General features: G+C 35.9%; 1 protein-coding gene across 4 annotated transcripts in view; it reads left to right on the forward strand.

Annotated features, from left to right (window-relative positions):
- The window catches only part of UPF2 (UPF2 regulator of nonsense mediated mRNA decay), a 213,275-nt gene that overhangs the window by 30,489 nt on the left and 156,285 nt on the right, over positions 1 to 26,501 (forward strand). For all 4 annotated transcript variants that reach the window (XM_060293309.2, XM_060293311.2, XM_070044821.1 and 1 more), the window contains exons 7-10: positions 588 to 691; positions 5,715 to 5,800; positions 17,435 to 17,543; positions 25,840 to 25,953. In XM_060293309.2, coding sequence (XP_060149292.1) covers positions 588 to 691; positions 5,715 to 5,800; positions 17,435 to 17,543; positions 25,840 to 25,953 — 413 coding nt within the window. The remainder of the gene's footprint in view (positions 1 to 587; positions 692 to 5,714; positions 5,801 to 17,434; positions 17,544 to 25,839; positions 25,954 to 26,501) is intronic.

Here is a 26,501-nt window from a genome sequence, read left to right on the forward strand (position 1 = left end):
TTTCCTACTGCAGATTCTGTTTATCCATGTCATGAAGGGAGTGAGGCATGGCTGGAGGCTACCCTTGGCTCAAACCAGTTAGTGACATCAGAAGAAAAGGGACTTGTCTCTCACTGTCTGTGTATAAGCCTCATGGAAGGACTTGGCTAGTCCTGTGTCATGCTTGCCTGTGGCCGAGAGGAGTGGTGGTGTCTGTGCTTGGGCAGCACCCTTCCCCATCAGAATCCCATGGATTGCCTTCGAGGGCAAGCGATGATCGTACTGTTAATTGAAGACATGGGAGAAGGGATGCATGACAGATGAAAATAGCAGATCTACTATAAAACTACATGCAACTTATGACTTATCATGTAAAAGTTTGCCTTTTTATAGTTGATATCTGAAAGACAGTAGTGATTTAGGGTTATGATTCTAAAGATACCCACACTTTCTAGGGTAATATCTCAAAAAATGCTTCATTTTTTCATGAGTAAGAAAAGTGCTCTAGATTATCTATGCCCCAGATAACTTCTTACTGGATGTTTTTATTCTTATATTGTCTATGTATATATATTTTTAAACCTGTTTAAAAACGAATTTCATGTTAGAACAAGAGGATGAAGAAGCCAGCACTGGATCTCATCTCAAGCTCATAGTAGATGCTTTTCTCCAGCAATTGCCCAACTGTGTCAACCGTGATCTGATAGACAAGGTATGATTGCCTCTGTGTGACTTTACTCAAGCATGTAGACCTTGTAGGATAGCTTGAATTAGGAACGTCTATGGTTTTTGGACTGTTGTGGCTGTAGAATGAACCATTTCTTCAAATGGAATCTAATATGGGAATTCAAAATAAACACATACAGTGGTAGCCAATTTGTAGATGTTGTGTTTGGGGGTGGAACTGTCTCTAGAATCCTGTTAGCTTGACACCTCTCCCCTTCACATAGGGATTCCTCAGTGTGGGAAATACTGTGTTAGACCAGAAGTTCTTAAAGTATGCTCTGTAGATTCCTGGTGTCTTCTGAGGCACTTTCAGGGGTCTGTAAGGTCAAAACTCTTTCCATACTAATACTAGGATTTTTTTTCCCCACTTTTTCACTGTTTTTGACATTTGCAAAAGTGGTGATGGGTAAAGCTGCTGGCATTTTAACACGAATCAAGCTGCATGGGTAGCAGACTGTACTAGTAGCCACTGCCGTGCATTTGCAATTAAAAGAACAATGCTACTTTCACTTAGATGAATCCATTAAAATTGGAGTAATTTTGTTTCATTTCAGTCTTCGAGTACACTTCCTTTTTTTTTTTTTTTTTGTGCGGTACGCGGGCCTCTCACCATTGTGGCCTCTCCCGCTGCGGAGCACAGGCTCCGGACGCACAGGCTTAGCGGCCATGGCTCACGGGCCTAGCCGCTCCGCGGCATGTGGGATCTTCCCGGACCGGGGCACGAACCCGTGTTCCCTGCATCGGCAGGCGGACTCTCAATCACTGCGCCACCAGGGAAGCCCAAGTACACTTCCTTTTAACTTGATAAAATAAGAAGGACGTGTAAAGCACATATACTATCTCTAAGTTGCCTCGAGGAAAGGTTGCCTCAATCATTTGTGTGATTGAGTTGCAAGCTAAACTAGTTGCTTTTTACATAGAATACTGTTTTTACTTGAAAGAACTGATGGACAAACTGTGGTTATTCAGACGTGGGTGTTTAGCAGACATTTTTCTAACATGAACAGGTGAGCCTCTCACTTCAAGGGAAACAACTAAAAGTATTTATTGCCAGTGGATAAATTTGACTTTCCAGCAAAAATTAGAATTTTGGAAAACTTCTGTTCACCACCATAAGCTTGACATCTTCCCAGTTCTTTTCTGAAGAGGCTTTATTGGTGAGACTTTTCTGATAAGATGAGTGGTGATGTCAAATAATGTAATTTAAAAATACTGTGTAAGTGTTTGGAAGATCTGCATAGCTCAGTGAACCATTGTTCTGAATTACCAGTACATAAGGTCAACAAAATCTTGATTGGATATTAAAAATTCACTCAGTGCAAGATAGACCAATGGATTTTAATCTAGCAGAGCATGAGAAGTTGATTGATACAGTTTCAGATTTCACATTGCAACTGATGTTTAAGAAACTACCACTTGTCAAGTTTTGGTGAAGTATCAAAGAATATCTATAATTACTGAAAACAATATTAAAATATGCCTCCCTTTCCAGCTACATATATGTGTGAAACTGGAGTTTCTTTTTTTTTTTTAATAAACGTATTTATTTATTTTTGGCTGCATTGGGTCTCTGTTGCTGCATACAGGCTTTCTCTAGTTGTGGCACGTGGGCTTGTTGCAGAGCACGGGCTCCAGGTGCTCGGGCTTCAGTAGTTGCAGCATGTGGGCTCAGTAGTTGTGGTGCACGGGCTTAGCTGCTCCACCACATGTGGGATCCTCCTGGACCAGGGCTCGAACCCGTGTCCCCTGCATTGGCAAGTGGATTCTTAACCACTGCACCACCAGAGAAGTCCCTGGAGTTTCTTCATATACTTCATCCAAAACAACATGTCACAACAGATTGAGTGCAGAAATAGATACGAGAATCTATAGATATGAGAATCTAAGGTATCTTCTAGAAGAATACCACTCTTCTGTCACTAAATTTTTTTTCATTAAAAAAAAATTTCCAAAAAATGTTAACAACTAATAGATTTATTGGTATTTTTATGTGAATTAATATTTTGAAAATTTCTCAGTTTTAACTTCTAAAAACAGTAACTGCTGATAAACATATTAACCCACAAAAACAAAGTTCTTTCAGGTCCTTAATAATTTTTAAGAGTGTAGAACACTCTTGAGACCCAAAGTTTGAAAATCATTGCTTTAAATCATTTTTAAGTCAAGGTGTAATGTAATCTTTTATCCTTTTTTCTCCCCATAATGTATTGAGGGTTCCCTATAGAGTACTACAGACATCAAGTTGTTTTTTGACTTTCAGCTTGTTTAGCTCTTCTACAAATAATTTAGATGTGTTTCAGTAACTATTCATATAATCAAATAGGCTTGAAAAAAATTCAAAATTGGCTAATCACCTCTTGGAGTAATTAGGTCAATGTACAGTTTTCAAAAACTTAGTAATTACAACATTTATTTCTGTTTTCTGAAGAGATAGTCTCTTTTTTCTTTCATCTGTAGAATATAGCAGAGACTACCTTTTAAACAACTGCTTATTTTCCTAAGGTTGGGATATGATTGAATTTTTCCCCAGCTAAATTTTCATATATTCACTGGATATCAGCAGGATGAGAGATACCTTGACATGCCTGCCACACCCTTGCAGCCGTTTTGAGTGCTATCCTGAAAGTTGAGTGGGAAGATCTCATGTGAATCTGTATTGGAAAGTATCCTGCAGTGCCCAGCTCAGTAATGACCATATATTAACTTCTGGGTTAGCTCTTGGAGGTTCAGATGGAAAATAGGAGGTTACCCTGCCCTATTGGACCCCAGTAGGTTCCTCCTGGGAGTCAGCTTCCTCATGAAAGGAATTTTTTCCATCTATATTGGCAGAGTTCCAAATGGCTTAAGAGGGAAAAGTAGTTGGAAAATAGAAAAATCTAAGAATTCTTTTGAATTCAATACTTATGTAACAATATATGACCTGAAGTGAAGATTTCTTTTAGGTGACTTCTGCAGGTAATGTCATTCATTGTGATGCTTATTTCTGCATGCATTTGATGATCAGAAGAGTTTATTTTTACTTAAAAAAATAAAAAATGATTGTTGAACTGTCTTTCATTTACTTACAACGTTTTGAAACAAGTTTTCAAAAACTGCTTGTTGAGTTGTCAGGCAGCACTTGTAACCCGGGCAGACAGACACCACACCAGTGATTCCTTCGCTTTCATTTCTCCCCAAAGGGCAGGGCTGGTTAAATCTAAGAATTAATATACATGTGAAGCTTTTTTTTTCTTTTTAATTTCCTCAAATTTATTAATTCTGGCAGTTTTCATGTAGTCTTTTATTCATTTATTCTACGTATTTATTGAGCCACCACTGTGTACCAGGCATTTACATGTTTACGAACTCCTAATCTTTGCAGAGTTTTGAGCATTGTAGTTTTTTTCCATCTAACTGGCCTTTGATTATTGTGGTAGGAAAAGTGTTCATTGCCTGTTAAAGGATAATGTTCTAAAATAGTTATTGAAGTACATCTTATTTTTTTGTTTCCTAATTTATGTTGAAACATAGGCCATTATTAGCCATTAAAATTTTTTCTGTATATTTTTCAAAAAATGTTGATTTGAGGGGTGTGTGTGTGTGTGTGTGTGTGTATGTGTGTGTGTGTGTGTGTGAAGTTTTCCAGTGTTAACCAGTTTTCTTTTCTGAGTACATGACCTTTGGGATTTTTATTATACTAGTCCAGAATTTTTCAGTGTTTCATATGGGTGAATTACTTGAAGGAACTTTAGTATATTTTCAGCTTTTCTCTTTGTTATTCTAATTAGCTGTAAGAAGCTTTAATGTTATACAATAGAAACTTTAATAAAATATATTATACTCCCTTTACAAGCAGAAGGAAAAATTTACATTGGTTTTACTTTTGACTAATAGTGACAGTTTCAATCTTGGTGAATACTTTCAATGTGAGTTAGTTTCCTGGGTTTGAATCTAATCACCATTAGTTGTGTCATTTTTTTCAGCAAAAGTTTTAATCAAATGGGAGGTGTTTCAGTGAGTGTATTGTTGAAGAGTTGAACCCCTTTGTAGGGAAGTCTGAGGATCTTTGTTACCTGATCCTCAAATCTACCTAAAGATTGGGATTAATGATAAAATAATCATGCGAACCTATGGAAGGAAAATACTTGAGGTACCCAAAAGGATATTTGATAATAGTTTTTTTCTTTTTAAAGTATAACTTAAACTTGTTATTTTCTTAAACCATGTATATTGAAAATCTTTGATAATGTTTAAAAAATATATATACCTATATTTAAAAAATACCAACTACTCATAGTTTTGTTTTCTAATGGCTTCCCGGAACATACACTTCTTGTAGCTTTTCTTCTACACTTATATTAGATGTTAGACATATTGATGAACTATTGAACACATTTTCGTTATTAAAATATAGAATAGTGGATTGCTATACTAAATAATAATTATGGGTATTTATTGTAGTCCTATGATGTGGTTTCTTTAGTTTGTTACCAGATCTGACTGTTGACAGTAAACATTTTTACTCATTGTTGAAGCACTTACTCTTACACGTTTCTAGGGATAATCTGTGTCTATGTCTCATACGTAGTTGGTCTTTATTCTTTTTTGGTTATCCTTATTAGCATTAGTAATTTTCTTGGTTCCTGGCTTCTTGTTACTTTGTACATTTTACCAGAAAACTTTCCTGGTATTAACATTGATTTATGAGATCAAAAGCATGGATTGTACATTTCATATAGTTATTTGCCAAACATGTCATGGTGGGTCTTCAATCTACTCACTTGAAGTTCTGTTTCTAACACTAGGTTGCAATTAAAAAGTTTATGAAACATATATTTTGAGATATATAAGGAGAGAGGAGTTTAAGCTTAGTGATCTTTAAAGTTTGGGATATGCTTATAATACTAGTGTCTTAAAACCTTTGTGAACTGTTTAGGAACTATTAGAAATCATTGTAGCATGCAGAGTTTCTGCTTTCAGTAGCTAAATGGAGATTTTTTTAAGAAAAAAGTTTGCTTTTTCTCCTATAGGCAGCAATGGATTTTTGCATGAACATGAACACAAAAGCAAATAGGAAGAAGCTGGTCCGGGCGCTCTTTATAGTTCCCAGACAAAGGTAGGTAAAAAAAAAAAAAAAAAGTAATTTCTTAGTGTTTTTACCCTGCAATGATGATTGTAAGGTCTAAGTTCTTGTTTATTTATCTCTTAGAAAATATCCCTTGTCAACAGAACTTATTATCATTGTTGTTAGCATATTTTCTAGAACTTATTTCTCATTGATTTTTGTTCATGAGCTCTAGTGGGAATATTTCTTCTGATGCTTTCTTGTTATTTTGAGAGAAAAAATTTAAGAATTATAAGAACTTAAGTAACTTAATCATTGCTAGAAGCAACTTGTTTACACTTTTGCCTCTGAGGAGAAAAAATAATAAATGGTATATCTTTTTTTGGAGAGTTTTTATTTTATAGAAAGATCAGACTAAATTGATTGTATCTAATTTTTAAGAGTTGTGTTTAAATGAAAAATTTCAAGTTTTTTTTTGTAATTATGCTAGTTTGGACTTGGAAGTCACATTAGTGATTATGTTGCTGGTAATTCAAGAAATTATGAATAATGCTGGTAGACAATTCTAATGCTCTAACTTACACTAAATTAAAACCCCTACTTCACCCGCATATTTTAGGACCACAACAGGTCATAGATTGTTGACCTTAGGAACCTGGAGGAGATCCATTTCTGTTTATTCAACAGTGAATAATTAAAGGATTTTGTTAGCTATTATCATGATTACATACATCATAGCTAAGATATATACTTTCCCCAGAAGATACGGATTCTGAGGGATTTCACTAAAGATTTCTTAAGCAAAATTTTAATTTGGTTCATTCATTGGTCTCTTAAATGGTAACATTTCGCAGTGAAACCAAACCACTACTTTTTTCCTTTATATTGGTTTTTATCTCCTTGTCAGCAGCATTAATGAGCATTTGTTTTTTCATTTTAGTGGGACAAGGGAGATGGAATGTGCTAATATAGTGAGTAGATAATTCAGAATTATCTAATTGAGAAAATCATAGATGAATTATTTTTATTATGTAAAATTATGTACTGCATTTCATCAAATCTGAGGTGCCGTCAGTTATGAGGTGCATCATTATTTCATGTACAACTAAGAAAGAAAAGAATATTGCCAGTTACTTTTAAGCCTTTGATTGTGAGACACATTTTACTTTCAAACTCAAAATTTCAAACTCCAAAATTTTTTTCCTTAATATTTTGGACCAGTTTTTTAAAGTGATTCTTTTCTTTACCTATACAGTGGAGTGTTTACTTTCATAGTTTTCTTTTCAACTGTTTATTTGAATGAAGAAACATAGTAACAATTATCTGGACTTCTAGCATAGAATGAACCAAATTTAGCAAAAATAAAAGGCTTTGTTAACAAAAGAAATTATGCAGTAATATTAAATAGTTTACTTATAAGAGAGCATCTTGTCTCCCTTTATCCCCATTCCTTCCCACTCCCTCACCCTAGAGAAAACTCCTGAAAAACTATATACTATTACTTGGTTTTATGCCAGTTACATCCTTTATAACTGGATTTATCTGCTTAGCTCAGCAGTTGGCTGCAAATTAGAAGTAGTTGGAATCTGCTAGAAACAGACTTGAAAGTAGTAGGAAGTGACAATTATGGTTTGAGAGGAGAGAAAAAAATAAAGATACAAGTACTTAAAATGTATATCCTTTTGGAGCTATGAGGAAGAGACCACATAGTCTTATATACCTGAAATATATAAATATAATAATTTAGGTTTCTTATATTCAGCCTGAGTGATCAGGAAAGGTTAAATTATCTTCTAAAATTTATTCATTAACTAAGGGTCTACTCTATACTGTGATTAGTGCTGGAGATACAGTGGTGAACAAGACAGATTCAACTCGTATTCATGCAGCTTACAGTTTCGAGAGGAAGAAAGAGAATTCTAAGTGCAGTTGACAGGAAGAATCCCAGCATGTTTTGAAGTACGTAACACGGGGAACTGATTGACTTAGTCTCGGCAGTAAGAGAAGGCTGCCTGGAACAAGGGTCATTTAATCCAAGACCTGAGAATGGAATGAGCTAGGTGAGGGATGGATGAGGAGAGGGAACGTAGAAAGCATTTCTGATAGAGGCAACAGAACCAGAGACAGGAAAGGTCACGCATCAGAACTACTGAAAAAACCTGTTTCTTGGTTTCCCTGGACATTGTTGTCTAGACTAAGCTGCAGGAGGGAGGCCATGTTTACTTCTTTATCCTCAGCACTGAGCACAATGCCGCACAGACAGAAGGTGATAAACTTATGTAACCTGGTATTTACAATGCCCTTACTCATCTAGCCCCTTTTCAGCTTCTTCAGTCGTCATTCTAGCCACTCTTGGAAAATCCTGATCTGTAACGATTTCTTGAATACCCTTTGTTCTCTGCTTCCAAGCCTCTGCTTTCTACTCTATCTGGGATATCCTGTATTTTTCCACCAAAAAATCTCCAGTCTTGAACTCTTAGCGTAAGAGTTATCGTCTCTGAACAACCATCCTTATTTCCCTAACGTATATATAGGTGCTCTTTAATAGACTTTCGACTTAATGTCTTCATACATACAAAGAATTCGGCACGTTACATTAGGCATATTGGGTCAGTGTTGGTTTGCGCCTGTACCCCTATGAAACTGTAAAAATATGGGCCCTTTAAAAGAGGACTAGATCTTTTCATTTTGAACATCTGCAACATCAGCTGTAGTGTTTGATACACAGTAAGGGCTTGAAAATATTTGGTGAATTAATATTGGTCATATGCAAATTTAAAATTTTATTTAAAAAATAAGTAATGCACTCACAGGACTCAGAACACTGAAGTATATAGAACATTGTGCTGAAAATTATCTTTCCTATCCTTGTCTCCCCATCTACCCAATTCCTACTCCTCCCAGTAGGAAACCGCTGTCTTGATTCTTGCATCCTTCCAAAGTTTCTTTTGCATGTGCAAGAACATGCGAACATTCTTATATTTCCTGCTTTTTTACACAAGGGCAACTTCTTATACCTATTGTTCTGAACTTTACTCTTTTCACTTAACAGTATATCTTGGAAATCTTTTCAGGTCTATACATAAAGATTTCTATTGTTCTTTTTAAAGCTGCAGTGTTTCTTTTTATGAATGTACTGTATTTAACCACTTTGGACTTCCAGTCTTTGCCATTACAAACAGCTGTATAATACCTTTCCTTTCTTCTTCCTCCTCTTCATTATATTAGCTAGTGGTTTATTCATTTTAGTTTTTTTCACACACATACACACACACACACACACACACACATAAAACCCAGCCTCTAGATTATCTATGTATTTATTCTACTGTTTTACTGTTTTCTTACTCATTATTTTTGGATTTTATCTTTATTTTCTTCTTTTTTGGTTTCTTTAATTCATTTTGTTCCTTTTTTGGCATTTATATTATACATTGCTGTCCTCTGACCCTGGTTTTAGCTGTATCTCTTAGTTCTGACATGTGGTGATTTCTATTTTTATGTTTTCTGGAAATTCTCCAATTTCAGTTTGTTTTTACATTGTTACCTAAGGAGATATTTGAGAGAGTTTTGAAATTTCCAGGTAGTGGGACTTTTTTGTTTTGTTTTCTGGTTAATCATATTTTTATTGCACTGTGATTAGAGAATACTGTGTTACTTGTGCTTTATGGAATTTTTAAAAATTTTCTTGTGTCCTATATGTAGTCAGTTTTCATGAACATTCCACAAACATTTTTGGAAAAAGGGGCGCCTCTCTCTTTGTGTGGCATCTCCCTCCCCTCCTCCCAAAGGACATGGATCCTAGTGAATGTCTTTATTCTTCTCTATGGCCAGGATTCCCTCCTTTATCCATTTAGCCCCTCTAGCCTGAGCCGACTATAAAAACCAGAATGAATCATTTTATAGTTACTTGAGTGCCTGTGACTGTGAGGACCCGAAGGTTTTATATGTGTGTATATGTGGTAGAGAATTTAAGCTGTCTTACCTAGTTTGTATAGTTCGGTTTAGGAAGCACTAAACTAGATAACTCTTTAAGGTTTTTACAGTTCTTTTCTTTAAAAAAAGCAAAAACAAAAAAAACAGGGTTTATTGGAATATAATTCACATAACCATACAGTTCACCCATTTGAAGTATACAGTTCAGTGTTTTAAATATATTCAACTATCACAACAATAAAATTTGAAAACATTTTTGTCCCCCTAAAAGAAACCTTATATCTATTAGCAGGCAGTTCCATTCCCTCCCTGCCCACTCTCTCTCCTGTCCTAAGAAACCACTAATCTACTTTCAGTCTCTATGGAGTTACTATTCTGGGTATTTCCTGTAAATGAAATCATAAAATATGTGGCCTTTTGTGCCTGACTTCTTTCGCTTAGTAGGTTTTCAAGATTGATCCATATCATAGCATGTATTAAAATTTCCTTCTTTTTAAAGGCTGAATAATATTTCATTGTATAGATATATACCACATTTTGTTTACCCATTTGTCAGTTGACGGACATTTGAGTTGTTTCCACTTTTTAGCTATTATGAATATGCCGTTGTGACTCTTTGTGTACAAGTTTTTGTGTGGTCTTTGTTTTCAGTTCTCTTGAGTATATACCTATGAGTGGAATTGCTGTGTTTTAGGGTAACTATGTTTAACATTTTTAGTAACCACTAAACTATTTTTCGCAGTGGCTGCATTTTATATTCCCAACAGCAATGTGTGAAGGTTCCAGTTTTTCCATATCCTTACCAACAGTTGTTGTTGTCCCCGTTTTGATTATAGCCATCTTAGTGTGTAGTGGAATCTTATCTCATTGTGGTTTTGATTTGCATTTCTCTAATGGCTAATTATTTTGAGCATTTTTTCATGTGCTCATTGGCCATTTGTATGTCTTCTTTGGAAAATGTTCTGTTCAAATCCTTTACCTCCTTTTAAGTTGTATTATTTGTCTTTTTATTATTGTTGTATGAGTTCTTTATATATACTTTGTGCACGTCTCTTATCAGATATAATTTGCAGATGGTTTCTTTCATTCTGTGAGTTGTCTTTCACTTTCTTGGTATCATTTGCAGCACAAAAGTTTTAAAAATTGATTTATTCCATCTTTACAGTTCTTAAATGTCTGATGTGGAGCACTGTTTTAACTTTCAGTTGTGTTCTTCCTTCATTAAATAAACAGTGGTTAAAAAAAAAATCTCAAAAGGCTGGCATTATATCTCTTAGCCTGTTAATTTGAAGGAATCCACAGAAATGAAATCTACTAGAAACCTCCTTAATTATATATTTATATATCATCCTACAGTTAATTTGTAGTATAACTGTCCACACATGAAATTTCACATAAAGTGCTTACATCTTTTAAAAAAAATTTTATTGAAGTATAGTTGATTTACAATGTTAATTTCTGCTGTACAGCCAAGTGACTCAGTTATACATGTATATATTCTTTTTCATATTTTCCATTCTGGTTTATCACAGGATATTGATATTTCCCTGTACTATACAGTAGGGCCTTGTTGTTTATCCATCCCATATATACTAGTTTGCATCTGCTAATCCCAAGTGCCCAACCCTTCCCTCCCCAACCTGACCTCACCTTTGGCAACCACAGGTCTGTTCTCTACGTCTGTGAGCCTGTTTATGTTTTGTTTCATAGATGTATTCATTTGTGTTGTAGTTTAGATTCCACATATGATACCATATGGTATTTGTCTTTCTCTGTCTGACTTACTTCGCTTAGTATGATAATCTCTAGGTCCATCCATGTTGCTACAGATGGCCGAGTAGTATTCCACTGTATATATGTACCACATCTTCTTTATCCATTCATCTGTCCATGGACATTTAGGTTGTTTCCATGTCTTGGCTATTGTACAAGCTGCTATGAACATAGGGATGCATGTATCTTTTCAAATTATAGTTTTGTCTGGGTGTATGCCCGGCAGTGGGATTGCTGGATCATATGACATAAAGTGCTTACATCTTAAGTATATGTGTATATCCACACCTAGATCAAGATAGAGAACATTCCTAGCCCCTCCAGAGGTTCCCTCACCTAAGCAAACTTTCAGGTGTAAAGTCAGCCAGAATCAGGGAGCGTACCTAAGCATCTCTTAGTTCCTTGTTTTGAATATAGATGGACCTGGTATTGGTTTTAGTGACTTTGAAGCCATATGGATTTTGCCGTGTTTTAGCAGATGGATGTATGTTCAGAATCTCTTTACATTAATATAAACAGAATATTCTTCAGAGGTAAAGTGCTTCACTTAAGTCTTGGACAGCTTTTCCTGATCCAGCTTTTAGGAGCATTTGCTGGAGTTTTTGTGAGAGTCTTTATAATTTGACCTCCCCTTGCTAAAAAATGAGAAACTGAGTTTTGGGAAATCTGTTAGCATGTTGCACCACTTGATGGCACTGTTGAATTGGGAATGTGAATGTTGTGGAAAAAGTCATCGGAGCATTTGGTTGTCAGTTTCAGAGTAAATGATCCCAGTCTTTTGTTTATTATATTTTCTCTTTTTTGAATCGTCATCTGCTTTGGTGTTTCCTATGAAGAAAAACCTTTGTATTCTTTAATTGAACAGTAACAGTGTTCTTTCACATTAATTTTTTTCTAGACATTTTTGAGCACAGATATAATTAATAGCTTTCAACAGTTAAATTCTTTAGATTTTAAAGAGACAGAAAAAAGCTGGACTTTTTTTTGAAAGCTGATTGATTACGAAATAAAAGCCTTTAAGATTCCTTTTTTTTCCCCCTCAGGAACAAAAGTATGCTATCCTGCTTTCCTGTTCTTACTTGTAGTTAGTAACTGGATATTTACTTAGTTGATGATCATTAACTACTTGTAGGATACTTAAATGTGTGATTTAGGAGACCTTGAAAGTATAAGCAAGGTTTTATTATTATTTAAGAAAAAAACACTCTTTTTAAATGGTTCACTCATTAATTGTTGGTAAAAATAATTATCACTCTCAGAAGATTATAAAATTCAGTTTTCAGAGGAAGGGTCTAAGTTTATTTTCTAGTTCACTTTTAGAAAAGTCAAATAAAATAAAATATATATCTAGCTTAAAATTTAACACAGAAATTTGCTTTTTATGTTGATTAAAGTGTTTTATAACTTTCATGTGATTGATATAGCATTTAGCACTCCATTCCATTTGGGCTTGCATTTGTAGGAAGGTGGAAAAGACAGAAAAACATACTTAAATAGGACTAACATTGAAAAAATATGTAATTTCTTATATTATTTGCATCATAGGGGATCTTACTTTGTGAAGTAAGGAATGAACATTCACAGAACTTGGAAGATTTAAGTGGGGCAGGATGACATTTAGTATCAACGATCCATTTAATTGTAAAAAGTATAGTGGAAAAAGGAATTTTAGGAATTTCTTAGTTTGAGAAGGATTTGGTGAGTTTATTAGTAGAGGATTCTGGGAAAACAGAATATCTGGCTTTACTTCCATATGACCAGTTCTGAAAGAAACAAAAACTAGGATTACTAACTACTTAGAAAGGCTTAATTAAAAGAGTTAAGATCTTCTAGGGGATCCTTAACCTAATTTTTAAATTCCTGTTGAAGCTGAAAGTGCTGACCTGTGTTCTTAGTTTACTGATGTTACTCTGCATGGATAACACAGGCTGCTTTACTTTAAAATGGGTGGCTCTATCCACCTTTCTTTGGGGGCTGGGAAAAAGCTTTGAAGTATCAATAGATTGAGCCAATTGGAAGAATAAAAAAAATGAAGCGAAGTATAGGTGACTTGACCAGGAAAAGAAGAAAAAAGGAAATGACATAGTTTGATTAAAATTTTTTGCTTCTACGTGTTATAATCTCAATTTTTTTTTTTTTTTTTGCGGTACGCGGGCCTCTTATTGCTGTGGCCTCTCCCGCTGCGGAGCACAGTCTCTGGGCGCACAGGCTCAGCGGCCATGGCTCACGGGCCCAGCCGCTCCGTGGCATGTGGGATCTTCCCGGACCGGGGCACGAACCCATGTCCCCTGCATCGGCAGGCAGAGTCTCAACCAGTGCACCACCAGGGAAGCCCTATAATCTCAAATTTTGTTGAAAAATACATTGAAAAAGACAATCAAGATTAATATTAATTTTGTAAACTCAGAAGCTAATTCTTAAAAAAAAAATCCAGGTAGAGAACCATTTAGAAAATATAAAGAAAACATTAAAAAGTTTAAGAATAAGCCAGATGATATACTAGAAGTTTAAAAAAACCACTTGAAAACCTCAGTGAAACAAGTAATTTTTTTGGAAAAAATACACATTTTCAAACTTGATTCAATCAAGACAAAATTAAATAGACCAGTGATTATGGAAGAAAATGTAAAAAATTATCAGAGTAATTTCTTTGCTGTATCGTTTTTTCCAGAGCATAGGAAGGAGAACTTCCCATTTCATAATATGAAGAAATAGGCAAAATCTTAACAAAAAAAAGAGCGAGGATGTTAAAAGTGTGGACCGGTCTCACTTTTTAATGTCGATATAAAAATTCTAAGTAAAATACTAACAAATTATATTTAATAGTATATTAAAAACAAACATCCAGCATGATCAAAGAGGATTGATCTTAGGAATGAAAAGCTACTTTAAACAGGAAACTTATTTTTTATTTTTATTTTTTTGCGGTACGCGGGCCTCTCACTGTTGTGGCCTCTCCCGTTGCGGAGCACAGGCTCCGGACACGCAGGCTCAGAGGCCATGGCTCACGGGCCCAGCCGCTCTGCAGCATGTGGGATCTTCCCGGACCGGGGCACGAACCCGTGTTCCCTGCATCGGCAGGTGGACTCTCAACAACTGTGCCACCAGGGAAGCCCAGGAAACTTATTAATATATGTAACACCAGTAGGGAAAATAAACTATATGATTCTCCCATTGACTGCATAAAAGATATTTGATAGGGCTTCCCTGGTGGCGCAGTGGTTAAGAATCCGCCTGCCAATGCAGGGGACACAGATTCGAGCCCTGGTCCTGGAAGATCCCACATGCTGAGCAGCAGCTAAGCCCGTGTGCCACAACTACTGAGCCTGCACTCTAGAGCCCGCCAGCCACAACTACTGAGCCCACGTGCCACAACTACTGAAGCCTGCGTGCCTAGAGCCCATGCACCACAACAAAGAGTAGCCCCCATTCACTGCAACTAGGGGAAGCCCGCACGCAGAAACAAAGACCCAACTCGGCCAAAAATAAATAAATAAATAAATTTAAAAAAAGATATTTGATAAACTAGTGCTTGTTTGATAAAATATAAAAGTTGATCAAATTTAATATTATTCTTATAAAAATTGGATGATATTTCATTAATATGAAGAATAGTTTAGAATAAAAGCTGACAGTAAGAAATATCTATCAAGCACCTATGAACAAGTAAGTAAATTGTATACGTTAGAAGGTGATAAACTCTATTTAAAAAATAATAGTGCAGGGTAAGGGGCTGGGGGGTGGGATGGATTTGCAGTTTCAATGGTGTATTCAGAATGGGTCTCATGGAGGGGATGTCATTGGAACTAAGACTTGACCTTTGTGAGGGAGTAAGTGGCAGAGATATTTGGGGAAAGCAGACTCCAGCTACTGAGAAGAGCCAGTGCTGAGGCTCTGAGGATTACTGGGGGTCCGGTGAGACTGGACAGGATAGTAGGAGATGAGGTCAGGTCAATTCATGAGGTCACAGAAGTGCTGTTTGAGAGAATTAGAGCCTGAGCCTCTCGACTCCCAGTGCATTACTCTTTGTTATCCCATGACCTCAACTCTTGAGTCTTATTTTTCTGACCTGTAGTTGTGGCAGTTGGGAGCGGTAGAACCTGGGGCATAGGTTTAAAGTCCTATATTTGTAATTGATCATGAACTGAGAAAAAAAGTACTTTTTGCTAAAGTGGATATGAAAAAGCTAACGTTCCAACTAAAATATAATAATATATTAAAATATAATATTCTAACTAAAGTTTGAAAGTTTAGAAAGTAAATTTGGTATTAGTATGAATCCATCTATTATGCATGAAAATTACGTGTGCAGTTGCCCTAGGCTTTTTTTTTCCCCACACTAGCAGACGTTAAGAAAATTATTACATATTTGTGAGAGTGTCTTACAGGATACCTCTTTTTTGTAACATCAACAAGGAGTAATGTGACCCACATGTGTGCATTTTCTGTGTGACAAGAACTTAACCTTCAATTGATAAAACTTTTAAAATAATTTAAAGAAACATTTAAAATAAGGCTTAACACTAAATGTTTTGATTCAGCTCTTTACATAACGGACTGTACTTCTCATTTCTTTAAAGAAGGGTATAATGCATTTAAAATTTTTTGAGGTACTTTTACAGAGCCACCACATTCTTGACTTCTCTCAACCTCTGTAGTCTTATTTCTGAAATGGTGATTATAATGTCTACCTGATGGAGTGGTTATCAGTATCAACAAGATAAATAATGGAGATTGGATGCCTAGGACAGGGCCTGGCACCTTGGGAAGAAAAATACGTGATAAGTTTTAAAGGAAATTATAATGGTCAAAGAGGAATACAAAATTTTTGAGACTCTTAGGCATGAATTTGAGCACTTTCCTCTCCTTGACTCCACCTTTCAAATTTCTGTCCATTCTTCCTTCCTTCACTATGTCCCTTCTGAATTTTCCAGGTCTAATTCTCAGCCTTTCATGGTAGGCAGAGTTTTCTCTGGTGATCACACCACTTTCATGTTCTGTAGTATAATGATATATTCAGGGATATGTAAGACTTGTAGAATTATTTGTCTGTTCTAAATGGCTGCGGGTTGTTGTAGTTTTTGAGCTCTTGCTTTGAATTTTTCTAGTTTTTTGCTTCCTTCCTCCCTGTCAGCTCCCATTACTTGCTGCTGTCAGTGCAGCTGCTTTTATTAGTTCCTCACAGCTTCTCATCTTCAGAGTCTGGTCTGCTGAGTGTTGAATCATTGGATAATCAAGTTTTATAAAATAATGTCTGTGGCAGGAATGGAAAATAAATTTTTAGCTTGTGTGTTGATTCTGATTAGTAGTGGCTGCCTGGAGTCCTGGAATCTGGAGTTGCATCCACATTTGATGAGAAAGTGCTCTGATGATGAAAGGGCACAGCAGCATGAGGAAATGCAGATTTGTGTTTATTGTCCTGAGTAAGAGTCGAGAAGCCCCGTGGGAGAATCTGAGTGGGTTCTATAATGGGTAGAATAAGTTAGTGTGTGGGTTTTGTGATTATTATTTTTTTTGACTTCTTAGATACCCTTTTGGTTATTGGTTACCCTTTTACTTTACATTGAAGCTTTGAAATAACTTATCCATGGATAAATGAAGGAAATTGTTTAAAAGGATTGTTTTATACTGTTTGTTATCTTTGTTTATTTACTCAGTAATTATGTGATTAAAACTTTAAGCCATGTTTTCTTTGCTTGGTATTTCATATTTTATCAAAATTGAGTACTCGATGGAAATTGCAAATGTGCAGTAAATGTACTGAATGGAAAATACCATATTATTAATAAACTTTCACAAGGCAAATTGAATTTCCAAATACTTCATTATAATGGCAATACATAGGCATGTCTGTATGATTATTATTAGTTTTTATAATCATTTAATGTGTGAATATATCTGAGAAAGTTTAAATTTTAAAATGAGTTATTTCTGGTGTGCCTTTCCTTTTACACATATCACATGTAACTTTTGCAGGTTGGATTTGCTACCATTTTATGCAAGATTGGTTGCTACATTGCATCCCTGCATGTCTGATGTAGCAGAGGATCTTTGTTCCATGCTGAGGGGGGATTTCAGATTTCATGTATGTATTTAAGCATTTATTTTGTTATATATATATATACACACACTTATGAGTGAGGATTCTTTAGTTTAAAAATATGATTATTTTATTGGTAAGCACATTTTGAAACTTGATAGTGGTATAACAGTTCAGAATGTATGGACTTCTAAATTTTTTAAATGTAAATCTACTCAGCAAAGCTTGAAATTGATAAATGCTATTCCAATTTGGAGATGAGCTGTTGCTGCTACCTTGTTTTCCCATTGTAGGGTCTGCACTTCTTGCTTTTGTAAAGTAACAACATTCTCCAAGGTCAAGAGAGCCAGCAGGCCTCATTGGTGTTCCCCGAAGAAACATAAGATTGGCCATGACAAATCAGGGCACACAGTGCCTGTAGGATGCCTGTTCAGGTGTTGGGGGTCCAACGTTTGGGGCACACGAAGTTGCGTAAATGCTCTGATCTCAGTGAATGCTGTCATAGACCATGTTTTTATTGATTCTTGCCTTAAGAATCCTTAGCTTGAAGAAAGATTCTTAATAGAGTGCCTATGAGTGGTTCTCCCAAACCCATGTTACCCCACCATCTTGTGGATACAGGCTTGAAAGGAGTAAAAGGATACCTTAGCGATGACTGAAAGTGAACATTGGTAGAATTTGAAAAGACATGAAATGCAAGTGTTCATGTATGCCCATGGAAAAATTGTGTTTGTAAAATTTAGCTTTATATAGCAAGTTGCTTGGAATGCAGATAAATGTTTGCTCTGCTCAATTTGCATTTCATTGCACTGGCTATACACAAATCGGTAGTATGGCTGAGCACCAGAACAGACATAATTCCTGAGGTCAGGAATCTCATGATGTAATTGGGAAGATAAGGCCTAAATGCTGATAAAAGCAAGAGTGAAATAAAAATTTAAACCCTAAATAAATTTGATATTATAAGGAAGTGCATGTTTAATTGCCAAATGAATTGTTGGAGAGTCAGTGCCTTGAGTCCAGAGGAAGCAAAAGTCTGTGTGAGGGGTGGAATGGTCTCTAAAGGCTTCTTGCCATGGGTGTTAATTTGTTAGTATGAGATTTGTGGGTAAGATTTTTCTGGGCCAGCTTTTTTGCTGAAGTGTGTTTCAGACTTTCATAGATAATATTAATCAAGGACAGGTTTCTATGTCTAGAGAAGTTTGGAAACACTGAAATCCAGAAAGTTAAACCGTTTTGCTTTTGTTTTATGGTAAGAATTCTCAAAGCTTTAATAGGGTAATGAGCACTGTGAGCCTCCTGGAAGGGGCTGAATATACAGTCACTCAAAAGACACAGTGTTTACATGCTGCTAGTTCGGGGGCAGATGCGTCTGAAGTCATATTGTTGGTATTTTAATCCCATCATACAGATACAGACAAGACACTGTTTTACTAGCAGGCAGTATGACTGCATTGTATGAGTTACATGCGTACACCCCTCCACCAAACCACAGTCAAACAAGCTATGAGTTGCTGGACCAAGCATAATTAGTGCTTTTGGTGAGAAACCTAAAATTAAGAAAATTCTGTTCATGTGTACTTCCCATCCCATCTTTGAAAATTGGGGTGAGAGTTGAGGGAATTGGCATTTTTGTTATTGTTGTAAGGTTTCATTACAACTAGAAGAGTATCAGGATTCCAGAGTATATTTGGGAACTGCTATTCTCAGGGGAGAGAAGAGAGGGCACTTGATGTCATCGATCACCTCTGCTTCCTCCAGGGTCTAGCCTTTCCCACCCTCAAATCTGCAGACTTTGCCATTGACTTTTTATCAGGTAAAAATGTGCTCAGCACTCTCCCATCCTTAAAATAAAAACAGGAAAACTTTCCTCAACTGCACCTCTCCCCCCGTCCTCTTTCATTTCCTTCTTGTTTGATGTTGTAGAGTATACGTGTCTCTTGCACTTCTGACGTTTACCCTTTGTTTTACCATCATAGCGCCCTGGCAGAAACCACCAGTGTCCTCCTAATCGCCTCATCCTAGTTGATGTCCCTGCAGATTCTGAATTGCTGGACTCTCCTGCCTTTTAGGAAACTCATTCTGACTCTACCACATACTAGCATTGTAACTTTGGCCAAGTTACTTAAGTGCTCCATGCCTCGATTTCCTTGCTTGTTAAGTGGGATAATTTGTATTTTAATAAATTTATTTATTTATTTATTTTTGGCTGCGTTGGGTTTTCGTTGCTGCGCGTGGGCTTTCTCTAGTTACGGCAAGCGAGGGCTACTCTTCGTTGCGGTGCGTGGGCTTCTCGTTGCAGTGGCTTCTCGTTGCAGAGCACGGGCTCTAGGCGCGAGGGCTTCAGTAGTTGTGGCACGTGGGCTCAGTAGTTGTGGCTCGCAGGCTCTAGAGTGCAGGCTCAGTAGTTGTGGCACATGAGCTTAGTTGCTGTGTGGCATGTGGGATCTTCTGGATCAGGGCTTGAACCTGTGTCCCCTGCATTGGCAGGCGGATTCTTCTTCTTCACTGCACCACCAGGGAAGTCCCAATTTGTATCTTTTTAAATGAGATTGTTCTTACTGATTAAACGAGATAATTCATATAAAGCTTATCACACAGATGTCATTATAATAATAATTACCTCTTCTCTACCACCACTCTCTCCTGCTTCTCGCTTATGACTACTCTCCTCAATATCCTTTGCTCTGTTTTCCAGCTGAGTTTATATGTTGGTGTTCCTTCCCCAGACTTACTTCCTTCACCCTCCTTTATGATGGAACACAGTTTACCTGGGGTTCAGGTGGCATCTGTTTCCCAGCAGCCTCACGTATATATCTCTTGCCAGAACCTCTCTCCTGGTGCTTAATAAGTTCTCATGTACTTTTAGCTAAATACATCCATAAAACTCATTTTCTTCTCAAAAATGCCTTTATCCTTCACTTTCTTATACCGGATTCTATATTCTCCCTATAAATTTGCAATATATTTTATCTACTCACTGAGGGAACTACATCTACTTTCGCCCCTCTGACATTCGGGAGCCAAATTTGTCAAATTCTATTGATATATCTGCTAAAACACCTCCTCAAGGCTAGCGTCTCTCCTTCATTCCCAGTGCCGCTGTCTTTCAGTCTCTGTAGCGTGAATTAGGAGAATAGCTGTTTCACCAGGTTTCCCATCTCTGGCTTCTATCCCGCTCCAACATATTGTCACAATTGATCCTATTTGTCCCGTGCTTAAGAACCTCACCTGAGAAATAACGCTGGTTAGCAAAACAGTATGAAATCTCACCTGGTAGTCAAAGAAATTCTAGTTAAAGCAACGGATTTGCTAATTTGACTAACAGGTTAGTGAAGGTAATAACAATGAGAAACCATCACATATACTTGAGATTGGAATTTGGAGAAGGAATTTGGCAGTATGTTTCAAGATCCTTAGAGGCATTCATATAGTGGACAACTCTGGGAATCTGTCCCAAGTAAACAATCCTAAGTACCCCCAAAAGCTTTATTCACATCATGAATTGTAATAGGGAAAAAAGGGAAAATAATCTAGAAGTCCAAAAATGGATTAAGAAAATGGTCATATAATCACAATGCTGAAATGATATAGAACCATTAGAAAGTCTTATTTACCAAAAAGTTTTCAAATCATAAAGTGCTTTTTTTTAAACATTTTTATTGGAGTATAATTGCTTTACAATGGTGTGTTACTTTCTGCTTTATAACAAAGAGAATCAGCTACACATACACATATAACCCCGTATCTCCTCCCTCTTGCGTCTCCCCCCTATCCTTTCTATCCCACCCCTCTAGGTGGTCAGAAAGCACCGAGCTGCTCTCCCTGTGCTATGCAGCTGCTTCCCACTAGCTATCTGTTTTACATTTGGTAGTGTATATATGTCCATGCCACTGTCTCACTTCGTCCCAGCTTACCCTTCCCCCTCCCCGTGTGCTCAAGTCCATTCTCTACGAAAGTGCTTTTTTTAAGGGGAAAAAAAGCAAGCTCTAAAATCTTACACATAATAAATTTATAGTTATGTTAAAATTCTTGGCAAGTAAAGACTAGAAAAAATTGTATATCAGTATGCTACCAGTGGCTGTCTTTGGATAGTGGGGTTATACGAAATTTTTTTCCTTTCTAGTTTTCTGTGTCCTCCACATTTTTAGCAAGGCCTACTTCTTTAATAATGGAGAAGACAACTTTTATTTAAATGTAGCCATATCACCCTCACTGATTGACATTTTTGAAATCAGTGGTCTTCTAACTTTTTTGATCAAGCCTCTCTGTTGGTAAAGTAAGTTGACCACATATCCCAGTATAGGCATATTTATTTATAAATTATATGCATTTGTAATTCTACCAGATATTTCATGTATATCATAAAACATACAAAAATAACTTTAAAAGTATGAGATAAAAAACAAAAACATAAATAGATGTTTCAACATTTCTTTTTCCCCACACCCCAGTAGATGAAGAGTCTTGCCCTCCCTACTTTGGAGATCAGTAGTCCCTAGAATAAAATAAATAAGTTTCTTTGAAGGCAAATTTACTTATTTATAAACCCAGTGCCTACTTAGTGTTTAGAGTATAGTGGATTTTCCAAAAAATTAGTTGAATGATTGAATGTTTATGTAAAACAAAATGAGCAAATTATGGAGGACAGAAAATATAATATTTGGGTGAAGTTATAGAGGGGCTGGTTTGGGACAAAGGGTTCTTCCTCCAGGGGGAATAATGAATGAGAGGCCTTGGAAATTCTTACTTTTGTATCTTGACATATTTGAAGAGTTTTTATTAATGTATATGAATTTAGTTATTTGAGTAATCTCAATTCCAGCTGTTATTAATAAATGAGTTGTAAGCAGCATTTTTGCTAAATTTGATTATGTAAGTAAAATCTGAGACATTATTGAACTAAAAATATACAGAAAATTTTACATTGTTAATTCATCTGTATTTACTTTTGCAGAAGTGATTGACATACTATTTGATCATAAAGAGTCAACACATGAGATTGGAAAATATTAAATGAGGAGTCAGAATAAGTTAGTCTGTTTTTTATGTCACAGTCTTTTGAAAAGCCTTCAGTTTTTTCATCTGAAAATGAGGGAGTGAGATAATTGATTTCTAATACTTCATTTAAAAATTCTACAATCTTGTCATGTTAGTTAGATTGTACCTCCTTAACCTCAATAATATTTAGGAATAATTGTGAATGATACACTATGTTATGTGTTTTTGTAAATTGTGATGCTCAGTAATACTTAAATTGTATGATCTCCACAGCACAGTTGTTAAGAGCTTGTGCATCCAGAATCACCCAGGGAGACTGTTAAAAACATGTATATGTATTTCCCAGCCCTACTCCCTCTAAAGATTCAGCTTCAGTATATCATTTTTGAAATGCTTCTTTATCCTTTTTCTACTTCTACATTTCTTTAACTGTAAAAGAAACACATGCTCATTGTGGGTGATTTAGAAAATATATAAAGAAGAAAGAAAGGAGGGGGAACCTCATAATTTCATCACTTAAAGCAAACCTTGTTAATATTTTAGTATATTTTCTTTACTTTTTTTCTTCTGTAGTTTTTTTATGGATGCTTTTATATTTTATGTACAATTTCCCACTTTTATTTCTCACTCAGAAGTATTTTACAGCATCATTTAAAACACTTCTCAAGCATCATTTTAAAGTTTGTATACTCTTTTGTCCTAGACATTAATTGCTTAGTATCAAGTGAAGTATAGTTATCATCATTACTGCCCCATCATCATCATCCTTATTTTTATCCTTATTTTACCAAGTGAGCCAGTAGGTTCAGGGAGTTTTATATGAATTGTCCAAGATTATATACCCCTACCCCCACCCCAAATGGCATGAAATGACCACAGGATCTCAGGTGTTGTGACTGTAGACCTTTTACTCTTTCACGTCACTACAATATGTATATAAACATTAAGCATTTTCATTAATTTGTTCACTCAGTGAATATTGATTTTGTGTCAATGTATTAGCGATACAATGTACAAATGTGGATAATATTAATAATGGCTAATATTTAGTGAACTCTTCGTGGTCCCAGTTACTATTGATTGTGCTTTGTATCAGTTCACTTAATGAAGACTCACAACCGTATGATATAGGTTACTTTCATTAGTTCCATTTTATAGATGAGGAAATTGAGGCACAGAGTTTAAGTAACAGTAAGTGATAAAGCTGGGAATTAAACCTAGCAGATCTGGTCCAGAGTCTACCCTCTTAATCTAGAGTGTGGATTAAACTTGCCTCAGAGTTCACAAAATAAGATAAATTAATAAGAGGAGCTTTTTTTTAAATATATAAATTTATTTATTTATTTTTGGCTGCCTTGGATCTTCGTTGCTGCACGCAGGCTTTCTCTAGTTGCAGCAAGCGGGGTCTACTCTTCATTGTGGTGCGCGGGCTTCTCATCGCGGTGGCTTCTTTTGTTGTGGAGCACAGGCTGTAGGCGTGCGGGCTTCAGTAGTTGTGGCGCACGGTCTTAGTTGTTCCGCAGCATATGGGATCTTCACTGACCAGGGCTCGAACCCGTGGCCCCTACATTGGCAGGCGGATTCTTTTTTTTTTTTTTGCGGTACACGGGCCTCTCACTGTTGTGGCCTCTCCCGTTGCGGAGCACAGTCTCCGGACGCACAAGCTCAGTGGCCATGGCTCACGGGCCCAGCCGCTCCGTGGCATGTGGGATCTTCCCGGACCGGGGCACGAACCCATGTCCCCTGCATCGACAGGCGGGCTCTCAACCACTGCGCCACCAGGGAAGCCCTAGCAGGCGGATTCTTAACCACTGCGCCACCAGGGACGTTCCAAGAGGAGCTTTCAGTATGCAGTACTTATCAAACACCTATTTGTGAAAACACCTTTATGAAGGCTAAATTACAAGGCTAGAATAAATAGTCAAATTTATTCAATATTAGTTTGTTTAATAGACTAATTAAACTAGAATCTAGTTCTAGTTTTTTTCTATTTGTCTCTAATCTCAAAGCTATTTTGTATGCTTGAATGATGTGATTAAAGTTCTGTAAGTTGAGTTTTTGTGATTTTATTTTTAGTTGCAGTTTTATTGATGCCTTAGATTAAATATAGTTAGAGTGAGTTTCTAATTTCCTCTGATTTTTTAAGTGAGTAAACATGGTTTTGTTCAAAAATTATTACTGAAGATCTAAAAAGTGAGCACCTACCTTTGTTTGCTATAGAAAGTAGGTCCTTAAAAAGGAAGATGATAAATTCCATTAAGTGTAGGCTGTCTATGTAGAAGTTTAATACTTACGTAAAAGATTGTTACTAATTGTCCAGATGCGGGTGAGGTTTGGACTTACTTTGAATCCCAGCACCTGATAGAGCAGTGGAATTCTCAAGTATGAGTTTAGAGTCTGGGGTTTTGGTACTGATCCTTGGTCAGGTCATTTGACAGCTTTGCGTTCTTCTACTGTTGTTGTTTTAACTATTAAATCAGAATTATACAGCTTTTGCTCCTTTCTCAGAGTGTTGTTATGTGGAACAAATAAGATAGGATAGTACTCTGAAAAAATAAGGAACACTAAACTAGTTCAAAGCACTACCATATTATTGTTATTGTTGTTCATAGAAAAGGCTTCTAGACTACAGGTTTGGTTTTCTGGTGAAATTGTAATTCTGAGGTTAAATCCAATTACATTTATCGTGACGTGTCTGTTCACATGGTACTGTTGTAATAGGATTTTGTTATGTTCAATATTGCTTGAAATGTGTGCCTAAGTAGAGGGCTTATATTTGCAAAGGATTTGAACTTTGATATGCGACTGTGACTGTTGATAAAAAATAGTGATTGTATTGGAAATTTCATTGTACTAATGAATTTACAATAAAAAATGTATATAGTTCATAATTATACTAACTGAGCCTTAATATTTTTGCTTAAGTGAGCTCTTGGTGTTTATTATTTTTAAAGCAGCATTTCCTAAAGTGTATTCCTTATAATATTAATTTAACAAACTAGTCGTTGTTACCATTTCAAAAGAGGGGTTTATGTTGCCAAATAAATTTGAGAAACATTGAATTAAGTTAAACAGGTTTCTTTATATGAGAACCTCTTAAGGCTGGTGAAATGCATTGTTTCCCCAAATTGTTTGAAACAGTTTTGCAAAGCATGTCCTGGCACTGGTGTTCCACAGAGCTTATTTTGCTTTAACTTAAGATAATTTGAATATAGCAAGAAATTATACCCAAATTTATTTAAAATATCTAGAGTGAATTCAGTCTTATTAAAATAACAATTCTTATCACAGATTTCAAAGTGTTAATTATTTAAGCAATGTCTCTTCTCTTAATTTGTAGGTACGAAAAAAGGACCAGATCAATATTGAAACAAAGAACAAAACTGTTCGTTTTATTGGAGAACTCACTAAGTTTAAGATGTTCACAAAAAATGATACACTGCATTGTTTGAAGGTTAGTAGTGAATCATTTGAAATATTTTTTAATAGACACATCTAAAGTTTTAATGCTTCAGTTTGTAAGTGCTGGGAAATGATGTAATTAAGAAATATTTGATTAATCTATAGGAAGACAAAAGAGGAGTAAAAAGGAACAATAAACAGATGAGCAAAATAGAGAACAAATAATAAGATGGTAGACACAAATAGAACTATAACAGTAATTACATGAAATGTAGAAGGACAAAGTACATTAAGTAAAAGCCTTAAGAATGTAAGACTTGATTAAAACAACATTATATGCTGACTGCAAGGAAGATACCCTTAAATATTAACACCAGGAAGCCTAAAATAAAAAGATGGGGGAAATATACCATGGAAGCACTAAAAATAAATAAATAAATAAAAGCACCTGGTTTTATTATTATCAGACAAAGTAGGCTTTAAGGCATGAAGCATTATTAGAAATAAAGAAGCATAGTTCATAATGATGATGAGGTCCTTTTAATAGGAAAGTGTGTTACCTTCCTGAATCAGTATGCATCCAGTACTGTATTTTTAGAA

Source organism: Globicephala melas, chromosome 2 (assembly GCF_963455315.2).
Source record: "Globicephala melas chromosome 2, mGloMel1.2, whole genome shotgun sequence".
Lineage (NCBI taxonomy): Eukaryota > Metazoa > Chordata > Mammalia > Artiodactyla > Delphinidae > Globicephala > Globicephala melas.